This window comes from Cibotium barometz, chromosome 26 (genome assembly GCF_041138505.1).
Source record: "Cibotium barometz isolate CiBa-2024 chromosome 26, ASM4113850v1, whole genome shotgun sequence".
Taxonomy (NCBI): Eukaryota; Viridiplantae; Streptophyta; class Polypodiopsida; order Cyatheales; family Cibotiaceae; genus Cibotium; species Cibotium barometz.
Window position 1 is genome coordinate 30,556,152 of NC_141071.1, and position 26,803 is coordinate 30,582,954.

The following is a 26,803-nucleotide window of genomic DNA, read 5'->3' on the forward strand; positions in this document are numbered from 1 at the left end:
ACTACTCCAATGAGGTTAAATATCTTTGCTTGGAAATCCTAAGAAAATTCAAGGCATGACCCTTCTATTCATGGATTGTGATTGATTCTGAAATTTCTAATTAGCCCATAAGATTTTCCAAATGATCATCTACCAATTCGTTTGATGAATTTGCAGCACATTTTGTATGTTTGGGTGAGGCCGCTTTGGAGCTCTATAATACTTTACAACATGATTGTATTTGTTATAGTCAAAACATCAAGGTCTACCCTAAGCATCTCGAATAGGAAGTCTTTGTCCTTGGTGAGCATTGTGGACATCAATGTCCATGGGGACAATTCCATTTGTTGAAAATTTACACTTATTGTTATCTTTCTGTTCTCTAACAGGTTTCCAACTTTGTTGATGTGAGTCATGTGATGAACACCTGCTTCAACCCTTTGTGTTATCTTCATAGCTTGCTTAAATGTCTTAGGATTGTGATCCCTCTTCTTGTCAAGTCATGTCACATCCAAGGCCATAAGAAAAATAACTTCATATCCTCGGTCATATTAGAATCATCCCTTAATAACAATTGATTTAATTTTACACCAAATTGAGAAACTGGCTCATTTGGTAATCGATGACATTTAGTGATTTGTTGTAGAGAGCAGATTGAGCTTCATTTGTTTGAGCAAATGAATGAACTAAATTTGTCTTAAGAAAAGACCATCATTACTTAATAACATCATCTTGTTGTACATACCATGTAGCAGCTATTCCATCAAGGATTATTCTAACCTTGTGCTTTTCTATCATCTATACCATCCATGCTATGTGGCCACATTTTCAAATTGATCCAACGAGGTTAAAATATCCTCGCTTGGCAACCATGAGAAAATATGGGGCTTGACTCTTCTATCTGTGGATTGTGATTGATTATAAAATTGCTGATTAGCCATAAGATTTACCAAAGTTTGTTTCGTGTTGTTCATATGTTGATTTATTACTAATTCATTTGATGAATTTGCAGCATTAAACTGTGCATCAAGAGAACCAACTGATCAATCGGTGCTGAAGATTGACCGATTACTTCATCACGTGCATCTGCCTACATAGCTTTGACTCCCAATTCATGAGCCATGTGTGAGCATTGCCTCTCCAACCAAACAACTTATGTTTGAAATTCAGTAAAACAATTATTTATTTTAATTAAAAAACTAGAAAGCAACTCTGTAATTGGACACACACATAATAGGTAGAACATCTCCAACTTTCTCCTCCGTCCCCTCTCTTAGGCCGGGTACACATTGACAGTGCCCACCAAAGGAGTCCATGTGCGAACTAATGAAGTTGGCCAAAACAGATGGGCGAGAGTGCTTGCACTTTACACACAGCCGAAGAAGGTGTAGGGTCTACCTCCAACATGGAGTGCCATGTCTTGTCTCCCACTTCGCATGCTATGGGAAGCCAACTCTGGCTGCCTAGGGATGGGCAGGCTGCTCCACAGCCAATGGGAACCCTTCCCCCTTCCTCCAATCTACAACAAAAAATCATGCTTACTACAAATTCATGTGTACTTGCACCTGCTTGTTGATATCCTCAGTCTTGGCCTACGTACCTACTCGTTGTTGATGGTCTTAGTTCATTGGAGTGTGAGCCGCCTTCTGTCATCATGTAGCAACCCTGATAAACGTATCTTCTATGAGCTAGATATAGTTTTGAACGTGCTATTGGATCTTGCTAACTTCCTTATGCATATTAATAGACTGATTAATGTTGTGTACTCTTGCATGTTAAAGTCCTGATGAAGTTTTCACATGTATGTTCAAATTTGGTTCTTAGATTGCAATTTGTGGAGGTTACAAGAGTCATTAGGGCTATTATAGCACCATGAACTAAGCATGAACTTCAACGATTTGCATTTATTTGGTAGACTTTTCTCTCTCTCTCTCTCTCTCTCTCTCTCTCTCTCTCTCTCTCTCTCTCTCTCTCTCTCTCTCTCTCTCTCTCTCTCTCTCTCTCTCTCTCTCTCTCTCTCTCTCTCTCTCACACACACACACACACACACACACACACATCAGGTTATATTGCTCTGCAACAAAAAATTCATGCTTAATGCAAATTCATGCGTACTTGCACCTGCTTATTGATATCCTCAGTCTTGGCCTACGTACCTACTCGTTTTGTTGATGGTCTTAGTTTGTTGGAGTGTGAGCCGCCTTCTGTCACCATGTAGTAACCCCGATAAAGGTAACTTCTATGAGCTCGATATAGTTTTGAACGTGCTATTGGATCTTGCTAACTTCCTTATGCATATCAATAGACTGATTAATGTCGTGTACTCTTGCATGTTAAAGTCTTGATGAAGTTTTCACATGTATGTTCAAATTTGGTTCTTAGATTGCGATTTGTGGAGGTTACAAGGGTCGCTAGGGCTATTATAGCACCATGAACTAAGCATGAACTTCAACAATTTGGATTTATTTGGTAGACTTTTCTCTCTCTCTCTCTCTCTCTCTCTCTCTCTCTCTCTCTCACACACACACACACACACACACACACACACACACACACCAGGTTATATTGCATTTGTAAAATTGGGTTTCTTTTCATGTCCATAAAGGAACGTGCCGCCATTGAAATTTCTATAAAGAGATGCATTCTGATAAACAAATTTTATTGAAGTGCTCATATAATTTACAACATATAGGATGGACTCCGAAGAACTTCATGACACTAATTGCTATACACAATACTCACCATTCTCACAGCCAACATTCTATGTAGGCACACATGAGTCTTAAGTTCCATGTGTTTTTATCCTGACTACTACAATGCCAAGTATTGTGTCTTCTGATAGTGGACATTCATTCCATGTGTGTCCTCCAATCCAATCACCTACTTCTCACAGGCATGCTAACTGGACTAGGAATGGGATCTCCTTTCTCATTTAGGCCATACCAAAGGCCAGGCTCGCTTACTACATCAGCTCATCAAGTCATGTAGCCTCCCAATTATGCCATCCAAGGACAACATGTTGGAATGCAATTTGAGGAATGTGGGCAGCCACCATTAGTGCCTTAGAAAAAGCCAACAAAGAGGAGATACATGAAAGCTGCAAATGCTAGCTCGGAGGGATTCAAGATACAAGAGAAAGGCAATACAAAGAAGAGGAAAAAGGGTGCTGCCAATAGTGCTTGTGTGGATGAGCAGAAAACTAGGGATAAGAAGCGTGAGGGGTGTAAGGAGCCTTGGGTGGCACAACTCATTCACGTTCGTGGATCCATGGCTAATGAATTTGGGAAAACTTCAAGCATGGAGTGGACCTTTGGTCAAAAGTTGCAACACAACTTGCTTCGCTTTTCCCAAAATGTGATAAAGACTGAAAGTTACCACAAGTGATGGGGCAGTGTGTACATAAAGTACAAGAAGGATAAGGCACACAATTCGATTTCAAGAAACAATCGAAAGGTCACTTGCCAATGGTTTGACATTGTGGACGAGTATCTGCATGGTCGTGTGAATGTCAAAAGCTACAGCCATGCATTGAGTTTCCAATGTGGAAGATGCAGTTGAATATGATCATAAGATCACAAAAGAGGTGGTCTTGAATGAGGTGCCTGCCCAACATCCTCACAAGGACAAGAACATTAAGGAGAGCCTTATGGACATGGCGAACATGTCAAAAATGATGGTAGCCCATCAAAAGGAGTCAGATCTAGATCGCAAGGCTGTAGAAACTAAAAAACTTGTGATGTTGGGAAACCTTACAATGGACTTGACTGGTCTTATGGATGTCTTGACAGAAGCCTTGAGTTGCAAGGAAGCTATGTTATTGTACTTTCATGTAGTGATTAACATGGCATTTGCTTGTTATACTTCATTTTGGTCTTTGTAAGATTGGTCTTGCGCTTGAAGCCTGTCATTCAATACGAAGGCATTAAGTTTTGCCTCATTTGTCTCATGCTTGCTACACATGTTGATCATGCTTTTATGATAATGGATAGCCTTTAACATGCAAAAGATCAATCTGATGTCATTCCATTCACTAGGTGTATGTGATGGAACAATCGGTGCTGATTGTGGTTGGCACTATTGCAATTCTCATACCCATGATTGCTACGATGGAATTAAGTGAGTTGTGCTATGATGCAAGCAAGACTCCTGTATGGCTCGTGCGATACTAGTACGCAAAGCCTGGATTGCTCGTCGCGGTGCCACTAGCATAGGTCTTGTTGGGCTTACTGTAGACCACAAGGATTCATGGAGAGATACTTGCTTAGTAGTTATTCAGATGAGATGTTAAAAAAGAGGATAAAATTGAGCAAAGACACCTCCCAGTTCTTGTGTGGTGCAAGTCTAGCTCCATTCTTGTGATGCGCAGACACCAACTACAGAAAAGCCATCATTGTGGAGAAGTGCGTTTGTGTGGCATTGCATCGTCTAGCAACTGGCTTTAACTTATAGGTGGCATTGCATCGTCTAGCAACTGGCTTTAACTTATAGGTGGCATTGCATTGTCTAGCAAACTGGCTTTAACTTATAGGTGGTGGCCAACTTGTATGGCATCTCTATGTTCTCTGCACAAAAATAGTGATGATAGACTTTTGTGAGGCTATGGAGAATTCTGCCTTACACAACTTATACATAAAGTGGCCATCTCCTGAAAGGATAGGTACCTTGGCAGAGGGATTTGAGGCTATACATGGCATTCTATATGTTATTGGTGCTGTGGATGGTAGCTATGTGCCTATCATTGCCCCGCATGTGCATCCGGAAGACTATTTCAATAGGAAAGGTTTTCATTTAGGTTGTTGCAAATGGCGGTTACGTCAAATTGCTCGGTTTGGGACTATGACATTGGATGGGCCGGTTTCATGCATGATGGAAATGTCTTCTAGTGCAATGACCTCGGGCAACGATGTGAAGCAAACAAGTTGGGGCCATATTGTCTACTGGTGGGTGATTGTGCTTATCCAACTCATTCTTGGATGCTTCCACCATTCAAGGATTGTAGAGTAGGGAGCAATACTATTGGAATTTCATCTAGTCAAGCTCTAGAATGCCGATGGAGCATGTATTTGGTATGCTGAAATCAAGGTTTAGAATTTTACTGAAAAGGTGTGACATGCTTTTGCAGAATGTGCCAAAAAATGGTATGTACTTGCTTGGTTTGGCATAATATGTGTATTGTACATCGAGATGCATTTGACGAGGAATGGATATGTGAAGCACAGGTAGAGTTGCAAAGGGCTACCATGGATGCGAGTGTACATGACATCACTACTTAGAATGTATTGCAAGTGGCAATCGACGATGAGGTGCCAGCCTTGATACCACACTCATTACTGAGAAGGGTCCGTGTTCCGACAATGCACCACATGATTCCTATCAAGGTGGAGGGTCATAAAGACATGATAACATTTCAAGCACAATGTTTAATGAAGATGCAGAGGAGGAATGTTAGAGTCATGTTTGGTGAGAATGATGATGTAGAAGAGAGTGTGAATAGCATGTAGTGGTATCCAATGTTAGATTTGCTAGCAATGTTGTTATGTCAATGTTATCATATTCCGTCTTTGTTGGTTGCGTTGTTATTTGGGTTGGTTTCCGACAATGCACCACATGATTCCTATCAAGGTGGAGGGTCATGAAGACATGATAACATTGTAAGCACAATGTTTAATGAAATGCAGAGGAGGAATGTTAGAGTCATGTTTGGTGAGAATGATGATGCAAAAGAGAGTGTGAATAGCATGTAGTGGTATCCAATGCTAGATTTGCGTCTTTGTTGGTTGCGTTGTTATTTGGGTTGGTTTCCGACAATGCACCACATGATTCCTATCAAGGTGGAGGGTCATGAAGACATGATAACATTGTAAGCACATTGTTTAATGAAATGCAGAGGAGGAATGTTAGAGTCGTGTTTGGTGAGAATGATGATGCAGAAGAGAGTGTGAATAGCATGTAGTGGTATCCAATGTTAGATTTGCTAGCAATGTTGTTATGTCAATGTCATCATATTCCGTCTTTGTTGTTGCATTGTTTTTTGGGTTGGTTTCCGACAATGCACGACATGATTCCTATCAAGGTGGAGGGTCATGAAGACGTGATAACATTGCAAGCACAATGTTTAATAAAATGTAGAGGAGGAATGTTAGAGTCATGTTTGGTGAGAATGATGATGCAGAAGAGAGTGTGAATAGCATGTATTGGTATCCAATGTTAGATTTGCTAGCAATGTTGTTATGTCAATGTTATTATATTCCTTGTAAGCTGCGTTGTTTTCTGCTTCTCATTTTTATTATGTATTGCGTAGCATGAATTTGGCGATTCGAGTGGACCTTCCCTGTGAATCTATGTCGATGATGACGAATTTGTGTAGTTTAATTGCTGTGTGGCAAGTTTTCACAGGCAGCTGTTATTCGCGGGAGCAACTTTGCTGCACAAGGTTTTTAACTTTTTTTTGAATTTTTCAAAAAAATGATGATACTGCAAAGTTGGGTGTGGTGGGCTCACACCACAAGTGCAGTAGTATCATCAAGATGAAAATAATTAATTTTAATGGGGTGAGGGGCGGGGGCGATGAAATTCAAAATTTATTGAGAATGACGAGGATATAGATATGCATAGAAGGGATGGTGACGTATGTTAGAGAGTGCCGTCGAGAGGCGGCCGTTGAAATCGACATATACACAACAGATGGTTGGTTTGCTTCCTTCTCTTTACCCCCTTTCTCTCTGTCTCTGCAGAAGAAGGGGCCCTATGATGTGATCAAGATCAGCTTTTGCTTTTTGTCATTTTGAAAAATCTTCGCGCAGAAGAGAAAGGGGCAAAAAAAGCCAGAGGCGGCCTTTCGGTTTTATCTTCACCATCTCCTTTCTCTGCTGTGGAGTTTTGCATCTCTTTTATAGGGTTTGATGGACCCAGCTGCTTTGGACGACATCATCCAGCGTCTCTTGGAAGTGCGGGACTCGAGGCCGGGCAAGCAGGTGCAGCTCTCGGAGGCCGAAATCCGGCAGCTTTGCGTCACATCCAAGGCCATCTTCATGCAACAGCCCAACCTGCTTGAACTAGAAGCGCCCATCAAGATCTGCGGTAGGCCCTCCGTCCTTCCCCCTCCCTCCTTCCCTTCATCTTTCAAACTACCGAAACTCTATTTATTCCCTCTGTCTATCCCCTCGTTGAAATGGGTCTTTTCCTATCATGTTTTTCCAAAATCCTTATGTGGCACCCATGCTTCCGTACATGGGCATTCTAGGAGTGCATATCTGCCACCAGGTTCACCCATTTGCTGGGACTATTATTTCACCTATTATTCGATTGTCTGACAGCATCAGCCTCGAAACTGATCTAAGAATTGTTGAAAGAGTTCATCCTGCTTCTCCGTCCATCCCTTGGATAGACAAAGAAGCGGGTCAGGGGATTGTTCTCGCATTTTGACATGGTAGTCCTAATTTCATGTATCTCTAAATGGTTGCCTTCAGCACATTGCCATAGGTAGCTGTATGTGGGCATTCCAGCATTATATCACATAAATGTGATACGTCTCTTCCACTTTTGATGCAGTGTCACATACTTGGGCCTTCTGATATTGCGCCACGTAGCTGTCCATCATGACATACCAGTCATGGATGTGGTACATCTTCTCAGTAGCTTGTTTTAAAGAGGCTTTGAGTATCACTACCTTAGCACTGTATTCGCTATGTGTCTTTCTACTGTCCAATATACTTATTTGTAAAAGAAAGCACACTTATCCTATCATAACACTAGATGCTCATTGGCTGTGCAAAAGGGGGTCACGTACAATGCTTTGCTATACTCATTGAATTTTATTCAGGATTTGGAGCAAAGATATTTTTTGAAAGAACGTGCTTCTCATTTACTTTTAAGCATTCGTACTTTGCACAGAAGCGTGGGTTTTGCAACATTGCATTGTATAGCTGTCCCTTGTGACAGGTAAAGTTTATGGGCATATATGTAGTTGCATTGCATAGCTGTTCCCTATGTGGGTACCTTATGGGCGTATCTGTGGTTGCATTGCATAGCTGTCACCTATGACAGGTTGAGATGGGGGTACCTTATGGATGCGGGTATTCTAACATTACATCCCTCATGATGAAATGTAAGGTTGGTATAGGCATGGAGACATATGTAGATAGTGTTGTTTCACATAGCTTTTCCCCTTTTTTTAGGTTAGTTATGTAGGCCGGCTCTGTTTTCTGGTACAAAAGTTGGTTCTGAATATACTGGGTGTACACTCTCAACACCTCTTTTGCTATGCAGGTGACATCCATGGCCAGTATTCAGATCTCTTAAGGCTTTTCGAATATGGTGGACTTCCTCCACAGGCAAATTATCTCTTTTTAGGAGATTATGTGGACCGGGGCAAACAAAGTTTGGAAACCATATGTCTTCTTCTAGCCTATAAGATCAAGTACCCAGAGAACTTCTTTCTTCTGAGAGGCAATCACGAATGTGCCTCTATCAATCGCATTTATGGATTTTATGATGAATGCAAGCGGAGGTTCAACATCAGGTTGTGGAAGACCTTTACTGACTGCTTCAATTGTCTCCCTGTGGCTGCTCTGATTGATGAGAAGATTCTTTGTATGCATGGTGGGCTTTCACCAGAATTGAACAACCTGGACCAAATCAGAGCAATACCTCGGCCAACAGATGTACCTGATCAGGGGTTGCTATGTGATCTGTTATGGGCAGATCCTGAGAGAGATATATTGGGTTGGGGTGAGAATGATAGAGGTGTCTCTTTCACATTTGGAGCGGACAAAGTCAATGAGTTTTTACAAAAGCATGACCTTGATCTCATCTGCCGAGCCCATCAGGTTAGTGAGCTGTTTGAAACCTGCCTTTTTCTTTGATTCAATGTGGGTTGATGGGCTTACAACGCCCTCTTTTTGGCAGGTGGTAGAGGAGGGCTATGAATTTTTTGCTGACAGGCAGCTCGTGACAATCTTTTCAGCTCCTAATTACTGCGGGGAATTTGATAATGCAGGAGCTATGATGAGTGTTGATGAGACCCTTATGTGCTCTTTTCAGATCCTCAAGCCTACAGAGAAGAAGCCAAAGTTTTCATACACGTCTGTCAACTCGGCAAAACCAGGAACACCTCCTGGTGGAGCAAAGGTAGCAACCTTTTTATGCTGTTTCATGCGTGAGATTGGCAGGACCAAAGACCATACTTTTAACTTTTCCTTCCTCCTCTGTGTCATGTCTCTTCCCTTCTCTTAGCGAATTTGGACTAGTAGCGTGTGCTGATGGAAGTGTATGGCATTGGTAGACCCCTGTGTGGAAGAAACTATGCAGTCAAAAGCGTGATGTGGAACTGCATATGGCGTTGTACAGCTGTATGGTACAGTAATATCAGGCAGTCAGCTCAAGGCTGTATAGAACGTTGTTGTAGCGGCGGTTAGGGTGGTTGTAGGGTGGAGCAAGCAGGGGAATAGCATGTGCATCATAGTCACATGGAACGTCGTTCCTGAATGCTTGGAATGTGGGAACGTCATGTAGCACATGGGAACGTGAGGTGGCTGGTCACACAGCTCACGTTCTGGGAACGGATATATGTGGGGAGCGTGGAATGGAACGGAATGTCATAACCTCTCATTCCTATAGTTACGAAGTTACAGAATGTCCACATTTTCTCTCTCTCTCTCTCTCTCTCTCTCTCTCTCTCTCTCTCTCTCTCTCTCTCTCACGTGTTCCCGTTCCCGTTCCTGTTCCAAGTCCAAATGTCCCCGTTCCCCATTCCGAAATTGGGCCTCGTTCTCACTCCCATTCCATGTTCCATGTGACTATGCTGTGCATGCCCTCATAGGCCTTGCATTGTCTTGCTGCCTGGATCATGCAACCTACAGCAGTAAACCCAGTAGCCCTGGCCTCTTATTATTGGGGAGGGCAAGCTGGAAGTTTTACCGCCAGGCTTCTGAGCTCATACCAAAGCAAGCAAGGTGGCATGAAGCTTCCCACATGTGAGAAAGCTTGTAGACTCTTTTCATTCTTGGTACTTGTAAATCCTTAGGATTTTTAAGATAAACCATTTGAAAGAGTGGCAATGTTAGGAGAGTAGTAGTGTTGGTCTCAGTGGGAGAAAGTGAATCTCCACAACTTTGGGCGGTTCAAGTTTAAGGCTCGAGCTTAGCCAAGGCCAGATCCAGTCCTGATTTCCCAGACATTGTGCTAAGAAAGGGACCTAACAGCCAACATTGGGTGAGTTGTTCACATTAGAAGGATTCCTTCAGACTCAGAAAGGACTACTAAGCATGAAGGCTATCTTTCCATTAAGTGTAGCCCGCATAGCTATACTACATGCATCACTAGCACACTTGGTTAGACCCAGGTACGTTGCATGCTAACCAGGCTGATCTCATTGTTCTTAGAGGGTTTGAGAAGCAAGCAACTGTACTAGAACGCAAGTGGAATGTTGCGTAGACACAATAGATTTGGGCGATACCCCCCCCCCCCCCCCCGACTAGCCTTAGGTCCAAGATTTTCCTATAGTTATTGTTTTTTCACCGCTTGTAGGTGCATTTCACCGCTCGTAGGCGATGGTGTTGAGGGAGCACCTAGTGTGGTCCCAAGACAAACACTTCACCACTTGAGCTACCACCTCATTGGCATTTTGGTGATAACTTTACAAGCATCCCTTCCACGGAAATCAGAAGACCATACTCTCTGGTCAAAACAAAACCCAATGTCAAAAGTCAAGATTGTAGGAAAAGGGAAGAGCCCAAAAGGGCGGAAGACATTGCTAAGGCAGAGATGAAAGGGCTAGAAGAAATGTGGAAAGCCTCTCTCCTAGGGAGACAAGCCATCCGCATTTACCTCCAGGACGGGAAAATGACTTGGTGGACTGTTAGCAGAAGCAACCACATAGTCCATGAGTGCCTAGTCTTGAAAGCAAGAGAGAACTAGTGGTGTGGGTAGTGCAGAAGATATGGAAATCATGAATCGTTCAATTGCTACCATATGCAATGATTGGCTAGAATGATAGGAGTGCTTGCATTACTGGTAGCTTCTCAACCATTAGCCTTATCAACACCATCTACAATTGGACTAAGCGCCGCTTATGAAGCAATGAATCCTATGTTGGCTAGAAAGTATAGAGCACTGGAGGTTACACCTTTAGTGTTACCACCATAGCCAACGCCGTTAGGAACCACATTAACGAGGCTTGTAGACATGGAACACACTTTAGATGAACCCCATAGCACGTTGAAATTTTACGTTGATTGTCTAGACTCAACCTCTAAAGTCCACCCAAAAGTGAGGATGTGGGATACATAACAATTAACTACCTTAATGCAAGTAACATCGGGAGCCTACAGACCATGGGACGTTATGAGTAGTAACTACCTTAAATTTGTTGCCTTTTGCCATGTTGATATGTTAAATTTAAAACAATCCCTAAGAATGCCATTGATTAGCACTAGTCTTGTAAAAAAAGCCAATTTTGTGGCATTTAGAGACTTTTGTAGCTTGGTTGGTACTCTTGGTGATTAAGTCATGTTTGCCACGCTCAAGTCGTTGTTATTGTGAGAGGGTTGCCTTAAATGGTTTGGCGTGTTGTAGGTTGATGATGTTATAGTCTTAAGAGTTTTAGTGTTGAAGGCTAGGAGTTATGATGTCACGTGCATCTTGTACTTGGATGCCATCATGTGGACATGATTGCACAGACAAGTGCAGAACTTTGAGGTCGGGCATCATGCGGTTTTATTGTCCTTGTCCAGTGATGAGTTGTGAGTGTGTTGCTGAGTTTGAAAGACTCCTTTCAAGGATCACCTAATACACATGCATAAATAAGATCAGAGAAACCAAATAAAGGGGTGTAGGTAAGCTCACCACCTGTCACCATTTGGCCACCCAGTTGGTCCACCCTTGCTTTCTCATTATGTATATACATCGCATATGCAACGGATTGATGTCAGTCATGTGATACTGTGGATTTGGCTTTCCACTGAGACTTGTGTGCTTGTGTGTACATGCTTGGAAATACCTGGAGAATTGGTGTTCCATTGGGTTTGGTATCTCGTGTACTTGCCTAGAATACACGTCTATTTTGGTATAGTCTCAAGATCAGGGATTGTTCATATCAATGTTGCATTGCATAGTATCTTTATGTGCTTGCTTGCAAATTGAATGTGCATGTTGTTTTTATACTTGCTTGACCAATGTGTAGTTCTAGGTAAAAGGGAATGTCTGTTGGTGAATTGTGTGTGTAAAATTGTGTGTTGACATGGTTATGTGTCATGTGACATGTGGTAAGTATTGGTCATAATTGAGCATTAGGATATATCATTAATTTATAAGTGAGTGTATACACACTTTATTTAGTTTTGGGCGACCAAAACTCACCTATGAATTATGACTAGCCTTGTGTTCGCACACATTGATGTCTTAAGATGGACAAAGCTCAATGTCCACCATCCACACCTTATCCCCTTTGTTCAAAGAGAGCAACCTGTCATGTGTTAATCCCAGCTTGGATCCCAACTCATTTTCTCTCTTTGCTTGACATCCAAGGTGGACATCTCAGTATTTCTCTTCTCTCCTCTCTCTCAAGAAGTTGGCGCCCCTTTCAAGAGGCTCTATGGCTATATTTTCTACATATTTCTCTTTCCCTACTCCATCTCCAAGCTTTTTATAGTGTTTTTCAAGCTTTTGAGAGTATTTTTAGCATAGTTATGGAAAACGGCTGAAACGGTTGTTTTTGAGGATCGAAACGTGTTTCAGGAAAGGTAGGGGATTGATACGCGTTTTGGTTAGTGAAATGTTTCGGTAAACCCAAAACGGTTGTTCAAAATGTTTCAGCTAAATGTTGTACACTCACTCAACTATGCCATGACCTTCCTACCGAAATCAGTGCTTGCCGTTTTTCACAACACCACATGTTTCGGAGATCTTTTCATCTAAATCAACATAAAATGTTACACTACAACAATTGATATTCATTTTGTTCTCCTTTTATTCTTATAGAATATAAAATTCATGTCATAATTGGATCACATGTGTATTCAAACTTTCAACTCCTCCTCTCTTAGTTCTCCTTGTTGACGTGGTGTTTTTGTTTTCGTTTCTGTTTTCGCTCTCCTCGAAATTTTCATTTTTGTATGCATTTTCGTTTTCATTTTCGTTCTCGTTTTCCTCAACTATGGTTTCTAGGCCGTAATCACTCTTCTACACACTCCCAATGGCTTAAATTCAATAAAATAGTTCTTTTATTTGTTGTAATTTTTGGTCTTTTGATTGAAAATCCTAATTTCAATCTTTCTTTTTCGAGTTAAATCATAGAGGAAGCTTTCCTGGAACCACTTGAAGGCTTCTGTTACGAAGAATCACGACAAATTGAATCTCTGAACATTCTAGACGCTTGCATCGCGTTGACATCGACTCTACGTGCAATTGATAAGCTTTAACGATCAATTATAAAAGTAGTAGCAAGAGGAAGGAGCGGGACTCCGTGTTCACATATCCTTGAACACACCTTGTGTTCTCTTGTCCAACGTGCTCTCTTGAAGATTGTTTCGACCATGTGTGTGTGAAACAATAGAGAGCAGATGGTAGGGAATATGGGCACTTCAGAAGGTAGTGTGAGTTGAAGATTTTCACCGATAACCATATTGTTTGTAATACTGTATTCATATGCATTGGTATGTAAATCTGGTAAAAAATACTCATGACACTATGTATTTGATTCTCCCAAGATCAATATACATTATTTGAGAGAGGAGTTGACTATTATGGCTCATTGTGCTTCTCTTGTCAATTTAGCAAATTACATTTTGCATTGTGTTTGTTGTTAATTAAATCTTAGTGTAGTTTAAGTGTATTGATTAGCATCGTTTTCAACCAAACATTCCACACCGACTTGTGGAAGTACATTGGTATCAAAGCATACAGTTCTCTTCTACTTCCATTGTGAAAGATGATTATCATGAATACTAGTTATCTCTACACTTAGAGCACTATGGATAGTTGTATAATGAATGTTGAAGATACCATTGCAAGAGGCAGGAATAATGATATGCATGCTTTCAATACTTTATTGAAAGAACATACTCATGTGGTGCATACTAGGGAACTTGAACATGTGGAACAATCGTTCCATGGTAATGAGAAAATGTAGGAAGGAGAGTCTGTAACTCCATGGATTGAACTTATCTATATGTAGGCTCTTCTTTAGGCACAAGTAGAAGAATTTATGCTCTACCACCAGGATCCATTGGTACATGATCGTTTGAAGGCTAAGAAAGCTGAATCATTTATGGATTAGTCCATGGCAATGATAGCTCAAGAGTTGCACATGTAACGGAGGGATGCAGTTTGTGCATACTTGGCTCGTATTGAGGATGCGTATAGAGAAAGTGCAACTATCCCACATGTCTTGGTATCCCCATAGGTGGTTGAACAAGAGGATAGGTCTAAGACGTTGAATACTCATATAATTAGAGAAACCATCTTGGACTTCATGCCTTGTAGGTGTACCTTATATAGTCCATAAAGTATGCAATGTTTATGTCAATGATCAAAATGTATGTCAAATGTCATTGTCGGTTGAAAATGTGCATGTACAACACATGCAACATGGGTTGCACTTTTCTAGATGCATGTAGCTACCATTTTTGTAGTTATGAAGTTTTTAGTTGCACAATCGGTAAATATAAACTAAGTAGATTGATCCTTCAGGTGTTCCTAAGCTTTACATATAACCTTATCTTTGCTATCATGTGAAGTATTTTCTTACACATCGGGAGCCATATGCACATTGGGCTTTGGTGGATTCACATTAATAACGCTTTTTCTTGTTTGGACATACTTTTGGTATATGCTCATTGTTACCACGAGTAAAGCATTTGCCCTCGCTCATATATTGCTCTTTCTGCTCAGTAGTGAGACCATAGTCTTTCACTTTGAAGGGATGCGTTTCTTTGCAAGCTTATTTTTAGCCTTTGGACCATTTTTGCTATGGTTTTGGTCTTGTTTAGGTGGCTATCAACTATTTTGCAAGTTTTGGGCAACTCTCTCTTTTCCTTGGAATGAGGGTTTAGCCTTGTTGGATCGACTCAACTTGAGTTCCAATTGCTAGGTGGTAGTGGCGGTTGCGATTAGTTGCCGTAAGGTGTGACCAAGATATAATTGTGGTCTCGCTACAATCTTTGAGGCAAAGTTCACACTTTTTGTATTCTTGTCTTTACTTGTTTTGTTTTAGTGAATTAGTCATTGAAAGTTTGTTTTTACTAATTAGTTATTAAAATTTATTTAGCTTGTTTGTTAGAAATTCTTTTGTTGTGGTTCAATAAAGAATTTATTTGTGTGTGATTTATTTATGTATTTGTTTATTTTTGCAAGTTATTACTACTATTATTATTATTATTTTATTTGTTTTTGGTGATTCTCTTCTTTCTTTTAAAATTATTCTTAAGTTCGGATTCATATGGCCTTAATAAAGATACCTTGGGGGGGCGGGGGGGGGGAGGGGGGGGGGGCAAATTTAGCCTCTAGTGTTGTGTCATGTGTAATTTGGTATATGTTTGCAGGATGTATATACCCATGTAATGTTTCACAATGATGGTAATCATGTATATGACAGGAATGGTTGATGTATGTATGCTGTTTTGGTAGTGAATTGGTTCCGTATACACGTGCCCATTTTGTGATTGTGGTATTAGAGCATTGGTTTCTTTCTTTGCTTCAAAGAGATGATTTTTGGGCATACGGAAAGCTTTTTGTTGAGCATACAGATTGTGAAACATGAGCATGCAAGCAAGGTCCGGTGAGCATTCAGATGCACAACGGTTTGCTAAATTCCCATATTCTGACTAGGTCGATGTACTTTCAGAGCTAGAGGCTCTCAAGCGTCAACTTAGACGCTATTGTGAGGAGACAGCTGAATTGCGGACACTCAAGAATGACCGTGATGTGCAAAGGGTTTTGAATGAAAAGAAAAAGAAGGGTTCAGGTGACGATGTAGCCTTTGAGGCCATAGCAGTAGAGATGGGATATGAAGATCCTAAAGAGCTGGCCATATCTTATTTGAAAGGCAAAAAGGATGTATTGGGTGATGCAGGTACAAAAAGTACTGCCCGCGTGGAAGCATAGCAGATTCCAGTACATCAGGAGATGTAGATCCTCGTCACCGTTATACATCTTTACGCCGAGAGCGTTCTTCAAGTGAAGATTCTCGTTACTCCAGGAGCGCGTCTCGAGTACGTGGGAAGAGACCGAGGCATGAGTCACCTAAGCCTAGACAAGAGGCTAGAGACAGGTCTCGTTCTAAAAAGAAAAGCCGAGAGTTCAAGTCAGGAGACAAAGATGTGAAGTTTGAGAACTTCTATGGCAAGATGGATACTACGAAGGCGCTTGCTTTTGTGAGACAGTTTGAAATTGCTTTTTGCGATGAAGATTCCTTTGAGAAGTCTAAACTCAGGCATGTGGGTATGCATCTCAAAGAGACAGGTAGTGATTGGTGGATGGCCAAGCTTTTGGATGCAAGTGCTGCCGGCACATGGGATGGCTTTAAAATTCAGTTTTATGCTCAATTCTTGCCTCCAAACATTGCCAAGAATGTATGCAAAGAGTGGGGATTGGTTGAAGCAGGATGAAGGGGAGATAGTGCAGACGTATATAGCTAAGTACTGGAAGGTACTGCTGAAAGTTACTCCCTTTATGTCTCTTTCTAATGGGGAGAAGAAACGGAAGTTTGAATCAGGTTTGCACCCCATCATTCAAGAGAGCTTACAAGTGTACCCAAATCAGACTCTTCAGCAGTTGATAAACTTGGCACTCATAGCTGAAAATTTGCATATGAAGTGGGTTAAAAACAAGTCAAATTCAAATTCATCTAAGGGCAAGAGATGGGTTGGTTATGACCAGAAAAAGGGTGGACAATCCTATAAAAGTGAGCAGAAAGAATGTCTCATATACAAAGGGAAACTCATCTAAGAAGCCGGGGGGTAAACGCAATGATTTTGGGCTGTCAAAACAGCAGAGGCTTGATTATGTACGTGATGGGAAATGTTTTGGCTGTGGCAGTAAGGATCACATATTTACTAAATGCCCGCAGAATCCCAAGAATACAGATTCTAATGCAAAAAAGCCTCATGTGAATGTTGTGCCCGATGTGCAAGGAAATACGGGGCAACCCCCAGATCATAGATCAATATGTAAAGCATGGGGACAGTTGAGGAATCAGCCCGTACTCTTTTTGTTTGATGATGCATCCATAGATAATTTCATTTCGGTACAGATGGCTGTTGCCATAGGCTTGGATGTATTAGATTTTGGGACTCAAATGAATGCAGATGTCGCTTTTGAGGGTAAAGGAGTTGATGTAACGCCGATCATTGGCAAACTCGGAATTCATATATAGGGATATCTTAATCATGAGAGTTTCTTAGTTGCTCCTCTCACAGGATGTGATGTTTTGTTGGGGATGCCTTGGCATGCTCGTATGGAGCCCAAGAAGGACTATAAGTCCAAGAAAATCAGCTTTGTTCATAGAGGTAGAGAGCTTGTTATAGAAGCTGGTACTCCAGGTAGTACCATACCTATTGTAAGTCATGTTCAAGTTTCCAAAATAATGAAGAAGTCAGCTTGTTCTTGGTTTTTGTACGAGCTGAACATGAGAATGTAAATGTAGATCATCTAACCTGAGATCGCATAGACTTTTCGCGTGGTTATGGTGATTGTTTCAGGGATGCATTACCACGAGAGTTGCCACCTGATTGCCTGAGGATCATCATATTGATGTGATACCTGGGAGTACGTCTCTGAATAGACCTCCTTTTACAGGGTGAGTGTAAGTCAACAAGAAGAGATTATGGCGCAGGTTAATGACTTGCTTGAGAAAGGGTTGATATGCCCTAGTTAATCTCCTTATTGCTCACCTGTGTTTTTGGTGCAAATAAAGATGGGACATGGAGGATGTGTGTGGATTATCGTGCCCTTAACAAGGTGACGATAAAGAACAGGTTTTCGATACCACGTATCGATGATATTTTGGATAGGTTGGGGGGTGCGGCATGTTTTAGCCGCATCGATCTTAAGAGTGGATAGCATAAGATACGAGTGGCTCTTGAGGATATTCATAAAATTGCTTTTCGTATGCAGTTTGGGCTTTATGAGTTCTTGGTGGTCCCGTTTAGACTTACCAATGCTCTTGTCACCTTTAATTGTATGATGGATCGTGTTTTCAGAGCACACAGAAAGTTCACTAGTACTTTCTTTGATGACATCATTGTGTTCTCTAAAGATGAAGGGCAGCATAAGGAGCAATTGGCCATAGTGTTTGAAGAGCTTCGTCTTCATAAGCTCTACATTAATGGCAAGAAGAGTGAATTTTTCTTGGCTGAAATTCACTACCTTGGTCATATTGTATCCAAGGATGGAGTACGTATGGATCTCGCCAAGTTGCAAGCTATAAAAGATTGGCCAAAATTGAAGAATGTACATGAGATCACGAACTTTTTGGGATTATGCTCATAATATCGCTGGTTTATTAAGCTCTTCGTTGAGATTGCTTCGCCTTTGCATGATTTAACAAAGAAGAAATCTACTTTTCACTAGGGTGACAAGCAAAGGAATGCCTTTCTTAAGTTAAAGGAAGCAATCATGATTGGACCGGTGCTGATCATTCTAGATTTGCATAAACCTTTCTAAATGGAATGTGATACATGTGGGAGTTGTATTGGTGCAGTGTTGAACCAAGAAGGCCATGCAGTGGCATATGAGAGCCGTCGGTTGCAACATACCGAACTCCACTTGCAGGTTTACGAGAAAGAGTTTTTGGCAGTGATTCATGCTCTCACGATGTGGAAGCATTATCTTTTGCGAGTTGAATTTACCGTTAATACTGATCATCAGAGTCTACGGTATTTTTTTACACAGACTAAGCTATCTGAGAAACATATGAGATGGGCAAACTTCCTATCTATGTTTCATTTTCAGATTTTACATACTCCTGGTAAGAAGAATGTAGTGGCCGATGCACTATCCCGAAGGCCTCAAGTAAGTGCTATTACAGTAGCCTATCATCAGGACTTATTAGATATGCGAAATTCTTATCATACAGATGATAATTTTCAGCATATATGGGCTGGTTTTCAGCAGGGTATAACAGCCCCGAATTACTCCACACGTGTTGGGTATTTGATGTTTCATAATCTTTTATGTGTACATAAGGATTTGAGGCACAAAGTGAGATGAATGCCATGCACCGCCTTATGCAGGGCATAGAGGAATCCTTGCCACTACACAGGCTTTGGAGAGATACTTTTTCTGGCCAGGAATGTGTAAAGACATAGATGACTATGTGCACCAATGCATGGTTTGCCAGATAGTTAAGCTTGACAGGCATAAGACTCCGGGGTTGCTTCAACCGTTGTCGATTCCAAATCAGCCTTGGGAGAGTATTGCCATGGATTTTATCACAGGTCTTCCTAAGTCACAGCAAGGGAATGATGCCATCTGGACTATTGTGGATAGATTCAGTACGCATGCACATTTTATTCCGGTATGGAAGACCATAAAGCCAGAGCAAATAACAAAGATATTTATGGCACAAGTTTTCAAGCATCATGGTATGCCAAAAGCGATTGTGGGGGATCGTGATCCTTGCACCACAAGTCTCTTTTGGCGAGCATTGTTTGATAAGATGGGAACGAAGCTGAATTTCTCTTCTGCATATCATCCAGAGACAAATGGGCAAAGTGAGATTGCAAATTCAGCAGTGCTTGATCTTTTGAAATGCTATGTGGTTGATCGCAAATCAGATTGGGAGAAGTATTTGTCACTGGTAGAGTTTGCTTACAACAATAGAGTGCATACTTCTATGGGCAAGGCGCCCTTTAAGATTGTTTATGGCAAGATTATTTTTTCTCTATCCTTCGCACGAAGGATGAGATATTTGCAACAGCAGATGAGTATGTAAGGGATTTGGATACGGCCTTTGCACAGGTCCGCACTTTCACATGCACTCTGCACTCAGTGCATGGTGACAAACTGGCTCATCAGCAGCAGTGCAACATTTGTACATTATTAGAACCCAGTAGGATGATAATTGTCGTACGTCGTGATCCCACTGTACATCCTCAGTCCAGGATAAGTCAGGCACGAGCTACATTCCTCGGCCTTAGCGGGTCAGTCAGTCAGTCAAGTCCCTTAACCCACTTGGAGAGAATCATTCATGCATGTAGAGTCAGTAGAAGCCTTAGAGTTTGCATCAAAAAGCACTCTTTATCCTGCATAATATGCATTCATATGCCTGTGCATCATTTAGAACATCCCAGAAGCCTTAGGGAATTTACTAGGATTTATTTGGTATTTTTTCCATATTTTTTGGTATTTATTTAGCATTTATTGTCATTTATGAATATAAACTTTATTAAATAAATGACCAGCCAACTTGACCAGCCTCTAGTTAGTATAATAGGTTTGCATAGGGCTTAGTTTCTCATTCAGTCTTCAGTGTGCTAAGAGCTTTCCTCCTCAGCCCTAGGAGTTCCATTGCCTTCAGCCCTAGACTAATCTAGCCCTATTGGAGCTTCTGCGTTTGCTTCTCCAGCCAGGAGACCTTGCGTTTTGCTTCCAATCAGCCTCTACAGTTCAACGCAGCCCTTCAGACCCTAGGCGCCTGCATTCAGCGTCTATTCAGGTCCAAATCAGCAGGCAGATCTACGTTTTCCTGCATAGTGACCAGCCGCCTGCTGCAGATTCAGTCCTACACAGTCCCCAAAACAGCACATCAGTCTGTGTTTTTCTGTCCAGCATCAGCCCAGCCATGCGTTGACAATCCTACAGCAGTTCTTCCATGCGTTTTCAGTCCTACAGCAGTTTACATCAGTAACCAGCCTTCAGTACATCATCCACGCATACACCATCCCTCTGGTATAGGTAACCAAGCATTCATAAGCATTTACAGCATTCTAACATAGCTTAGAACAGTCCACCATCTCCTTTTCTCAGCCTCAGGTGTGCAGCCCTTCCTCATGCCCTTGGGAAGAGTGCATAGGCTCGAGATAAGTTCATTGAGGTGTTTCTACAGCCGTGTACAGTTCAGCCAAGCTTCCAATCCTCCGAGATCTTGCGTTTGGCTTATCTACAGTCCACAGTCATTCTCTCTAAAGAAATAAAGCAAATACTATCTCGTTATCGAGATAGGGGGCCCTTCAGTGGGTAATTCGGGACCCAATCTGGTGTACATTTCTCATATCTTTCTCTCATCTTTTTAAAGTTTGAAGTATTAAAGTGGATTGCTTAACTCACGAAACTCAGGATACAGAAGACGGTGTGAGCATTTGTGTGATAGGATCTTCCAATACAAAGACTTCCGCTGCATATCACACGCACAGCCATACAAAGATCCCAAGATAAGCATAAGAAAGCTACAAATAAGCATAGAAAGCAATTGGATTTGAAGGATGGAGATTGGGTTTTATTAAAATTTCAAAAGGCTCGCCTTCGCAAGCAGAGTGGGAAAGATGGTAACTATCCGAAGCTGTCTTGCAGGTATTATGGACCATTTCAGATCTTGGAAAAGATCAATGAGGTAGCTTCCAGGCTGGTGTTACAAGATCATTGCCGGATTCATAATGCTTTCCATGTCAGTCTCTTGAAGAGATATATTGGTCCTCAGCCGGTGGAGCCGGTTATGGAAGATCAACCCGAGGTTGATGAGCTAGAAGAGGTATTGCAGCTTGAGCAGATTGTTTTTCACAAGGAATAGAAAGGTGCTAGAGGCATGCTTGTCCGTAAGTACCTTGTGAAGTTGAGGAACTATCTAGCACCACTTGATGCGAAGTGGATGGACGAGGCATATTTTAAAGATTACCCAGTTCTTCTTGTGGCCTACTTGGAAGCTTTTCAGTTGCGGGGGGAATGTCACCACTTCTCTGGCAGACGTTTGGAATGATGTCATGATTGAATACATGTGGAAGGGCTTCATGGAAGGATTGGTATCCTGGTGTGAGTTCCTGGCATGATTTATGAACTCATGGAAGGGTGGTATCCCTGGTGAGTACTTTTTGGTCCTGTGTGGACGACGCCTGTGAACGGGCTAGTTGGATGTACAAGATGTAAGTTGGGAGATTTCATCCACTATGTTTGTGCTTCAGCATATGTATGTGAGTTGCACATGCATGGATGACTTGTTTTTGATGCTTGGACATTGCTTGGTATTTTGGCCTGTGAATATCCACGGGCACCCGGGATGCCTGGACAACCCGTGGATACGCGTGTGCACACCTGTTTGGGACTCATATGGTTTCCTTGTGTGTTCTGCAAGTGGTAAGTGTGGACACTTAACCCAATTTATTCATTCATGTTACTAAGGTTTATTGGGTGCAGGGTTCACATTCACTTAAGTGTGGGTGGAAAATTGCTATAACCAGCACTCCCAATCCCCCATTTTGACCACCCCATCTCCTCAACCCTCATCCCTGATTTCTCACCATCGGAACCAGTAGTTGAGAGTCCAGGTTTAGCCAGAATATCTTCTCCTAGCCATATGCAGAGCGGCTTGGAATGTGCGTGAATTAGCCAGAGTGCATAGCCATAGCCAGGAGAGACCTGTGTGGTCTTGCAGAACAGCAGCAGCATTCAACCATGTGGACTCTAGCTTGGTCTGCCAGGCTGGACAGCAGGGCCAGACGGGCACTGGACAGGGCCTGAAGGGCGCTGGTGAGCACTACACCAAGATTCCATGAACTAAGCTTTATGGTTGCACGTGCCATCACACACACACACACACAAACAAACAGAGAGAGAGAGAGAGAGAGAGAGAGAGAGCAGTACCAGGGTGGAAACATAGAGAGAGAGAGAGAGAGAGAGAGAGAGAGAGAGAGAGAGAGGTTCTAAGAGTTTTTTTTTCAGAAGTACCAGGGTGGAAAAATCTAGTGTTCTTTGGAACGCTGCAAAATGTCACAGGAGTTTGCATGGATAAATCACTGTTCTCATTCACTGAAGAAATCTGTTTGATCTAGACTCGATGCAGATGGCACATGGAGTGCCTTTAATTAATGGGAGCCTTTCAAGAGCAACCTTGTATGCTTCGTCTGTTTTTTCATGTGCGCACCATAGAGATCAGAGTGTCAGTGCCTTCAAATATCTCCACTTTTTTCAATGGAGTTGGGAGCTGGCCTCATTTGCTTTTAATTTGTTGTATAACAAGTATCCATTTATTTGATTTTTGTACCAGTCCGTGGATACCATCTTCTGTGTGCCTTTTGTTGAGGAGATGTTTTTGAAACGAAGGTGCATCGTTAAGTACCTGTATACACGGACCACGCCACACACCTGCCCTGAACCACTCACATCTATGCCACAAAATGGACGGTCTTTGCTTTATGTTTTTTTTTTTTTGTTGGGGTGGTGGGGATTGGCTTTATGTACTACAATTTGATCTTTTGATTAAGGGTAGTGTTTCTGGCAACCATGATGCTAGGTGTGATTTCATCAAGCGATGTACTTGAATGGGTTTGAATTTGATACCTTTCAACATCTTTCTCATTCAAAATGATTCTAATGATCAGTTCTTCCTATTGTACAATGTTATCTTTCTGTCCCTCTTCACTCCCAGTCTTGCTTCAAGCACATGCACTTATCACATTTCTGTCCTCTTCACTCAGTCTCACGCCTCATTTCTTTTAGAGGTTTGTTACATTGTGAGTGATCCGAAAGCACCCAAAATGACGTGCATCTTTATTATTTTGATGATATATCTACCTTTCAGCCTGTCTTTACAGGGCATAACCTTAGCAACTCTCTTTTCAATAAAGAGTAAGTATAGACGTTTGTAAGTTCACGTCTTTTTCTTATAAACTTGGCTTAGCAGTTCCCTTGTATGAAAGAAGCCTCTACATGGGGGTGCAAACATCTAGAACTAGGCCTATGCTAGGGTTAGCATGTAATTATATTGAATAATAAGTGCTTAATTTCCTAAAAATTACGAAGAACAAGATTATTCCTTTGATTTTGTAGTTGGTACATATTGTTTCGCGTATGTATGTTTCCATACGAGTCTTTATGGCTCTAATAATTGCTATGTGCTATATTAGGTATGCTTAGCTCTAGGCGCATGTCTGCAAATTCACGTGTTTGAACTTCAGGTCTTGATACTCGTGTCTAAATTTATGTCTTCTTAGGTGAGATTAAAGGGTCATGTCTCCTATTAGAGAGGAGCTTATTTGGGTTGGTTTTGTCCATGCTTAGTGATGCAAGAAAATCTAATGCACTACATAGTGTACATATGTTCTTTCTTTTCAGGTAAGCCGGTGCCGAATCAATGGATAGACATGGAGTTTATTGAAAAAATCCAAGAGTTTTTTTTGCCCCTTGGACCAGTATGGGTTGCAAGGTAGGTTTTACATATGCTTTTTAAGTTTCCACCATAAGTTTGTCAAGAGAAGAGAAGGAGAAAGAATTGGAACTTTCAAAGATTATGTAAGAAGAAAAAGGGGAAAGGATGACAAAAGGGAAAGATGTGGATATGCAAGAGGGACCAAAAATAAGTAAGATGAAGAAGAGGATCAGAAGGACGTTAACCCTTGTTGTTTTTCCATTAGGACACGGTCTGAGATCCTACAACCTTTTGGAAGGCTTGATCAGAGGAAAATGACCAATAATCACATGGTCTCACCTTTTGGAGAAGCACCAGAGATGAGGAGGCAATGGAGTAGGATTGTTAGCATCAGATTACTTAAGAAGAAGAAAAATTTTCATTCAAATTTGATTCAACTCAAGCCACAAGTTGATGTGGAGCCCACCTTGGATGCTTGGATAAAAGGACACAAGATTTCAAGGTCTACATAGATGTCAGAGCACAAGTGAGTATTATGATTGAGGATCAAGTCGGCCCAATAATTCTAGGGTAAGGTGTGTTGGAGTTATATAAGCTCTGAAAATTACAATATGTGGTATAGAAGTTGAAGTGGATATGCACGTGATGCCTACAAAGGGAGATGGCTATCCCATCATACTTCGAAGGCCATGGTTGATATAGCTATGAGGACTATCCAAAAATAGGAAACATGTTTGTTTGTACTCAAGCCAGAGATAAAAGGGTATCTTATAGAAAATTTTGAATGGGTGTCTCGTTGTCATAACACCAAAGAAGAATGGAAAATGGTGAATATGTGTGGACTTCAAACCCTTGAATGTAGCAACCAAGAGGGATCATTTTCCTCTCCTATTTCAGGATGAAATACTCAATGAGGTTGTAGATCATGAACTCTCTACTGTTTGTGATGGATACTATGGTTATTTTCAAATCAAAATAGCTAAAGAAGATCAGAAAAAGATAATCTTTGTGACTCCTTGGGGATGCTTTGCATATATAATAATGCCTTTCGGATTGACAAATGACCTTGCTACCTTGTAGAGGTTTATGAATCATGTGTTTGACTCTTTTTTAGAGCTTCTAGAAGAGTTTTCTTGGAAGAAATTCAACAAATGGTGTATTCTGATAGCTTTCATTGGGGAGATTGTGACGAAAATTAGTTCAGGCAGGTCAAAGAGGTGTTAGCTACTTTTTGTACCATCATGCCACTTGATTAGAATGCCATATTCTACATAGGACTTAGCATAGGATTTGATTCAGTAGGTGTAGTGCTAATGCATAGAAGGATGTAAAGCAAGGGTATATGAGACCTATCTACTTTGCAACTAGAGTACATCATACTAATGAAAGACAATATTTTGAAGTGGAACAGATCATGTTATCTCTTATTTTTGCAGTTAGAAAATTTAAATCTTATCTTCTTCGTAGAGAGTTTGTTTTCATCACATATAAATCTACATTTCCTTATGTGGCACAATACATGAACACTTCATCTAAACTAGTTAAATGGATCATAGAGCTTTAAGAATTTCATTTTACTTTCATGGTAGAAGACAACACAAAAGCCAACCTTCGTGACATTTTGATATACATGTACCATAAAGAAAAAAGTAGAGGATTTGAAGCCAAAGACGAGAGGTTCATGTCTAATTTACTTGATGCATATACCATGTATTTTGATGGATCCTATAGAAGGGCAACATGACATAGTAGAGGAGGATTATCATCTTGGATCTAGGTGGAAGTTGTGAGGTTAAGAAAAGAGGAATCAAGGATTAGGGTCATGAATGTCCCTAATCAAGGGGGTAGGCTAAATGATGCAAGAAAATATGCTCCATTCGCATGTTGTACAGAGTGTACATATGCCCTTTCTTTTCACGTAACAGGTTTCATAGACATGGATGCACGTGGAGTCTATTAAATAAATCCAAGGGTTTTTTCCCACTAGACTAGTATGCCTTGCAACGTAGACGGTGGAGTGAAATTGGACAAGACAAGGCTTGAGATGTTTGAAGGTTCCAGGTGTCTTCGTCCACCAAGGGTATAATAAAACCATCTTGTGGTGGGGACGTTTTGAGTGTTGTAGTTCTTTTCCACCAATTGACTATATAATCACTGGCAATAATCCATTTTCTCCCAAAGATGTTACTCTCTTCCAGTGTACTTGTGGGAGTCATATAAAACTTACAAGATATAAGTTTAGTTCCAATGTAAACTTATGATTCAAAAATAACTTATGACTTTGGATTGAGAATTGTTATCGTTGTTTTTGCGGTAATGGTAGCTACGGATGGTATGAGACGCAGGTGGCCTAATGAGGTCCATGTCTCCCAAAAAAAATGTTGTAACTAGCCCAAGTGTCAACAAAGACTAGCCATGTACTTAGGTAGTCTTTTTAGGGAAACTCTAGCTCAAGGTGAGCAAGTTTCAGTGCAAACCTTGTCCCAAGCTTCTATGGAAGAGTGTCCATGGTTGCCAAAACATGAATCG

General features: G+C 41.2%; 1 protein-coding gene across 6 annotated transcripts; it reads left to right on the forward strand.

Annotated features, from left to right (window-relative positions):
- Window positions 1-6,613: 6,613 nt before the first annotated feature.
- Window positions 6,614-23,159, forward strand: LOC147623870 (serine/threonine-protein phosphatase PP1 isozyme 2-like). Of its 6 annotated transcripts, none has more exons than XM_086820505.1 (5): window positions 6,615-7,059; window positions 8,248-8,807; window positions 8,887-9,108; window positions 15,068-15,142; window positions 22,849-23,159. In XM_086820505.1, exons 1-4 carry the CDS (start codon window positions 6,882-6,884, stop codon window positions 15,104-15,106), a joined length of 999 nt encoding a protein of 332 aa, XP_086676631.1. In that variant the 5' UTR covers window positions 6,615-6,881; the 3' UTR covers window positions 15,107-15,142; window positions 22,849-23,159. The 6 variants fall into 6 exon arrangements, with proteins under 6 accessions (XP_086676629.1, XP_086676628.1, XP_086676631.1 ...); XM_086820504.1 differs by having other exon boundaries at window positions 22,858-23,159; XM_086820503.1 differs by lacking the exon at window positions 22,849-23,159 and having other exon boundaries at window positions 6,614-7,059; window positions 14,967-15,090.
- Window positions 23,160-26,803: the final 3,644 nt, after the last annotated feature.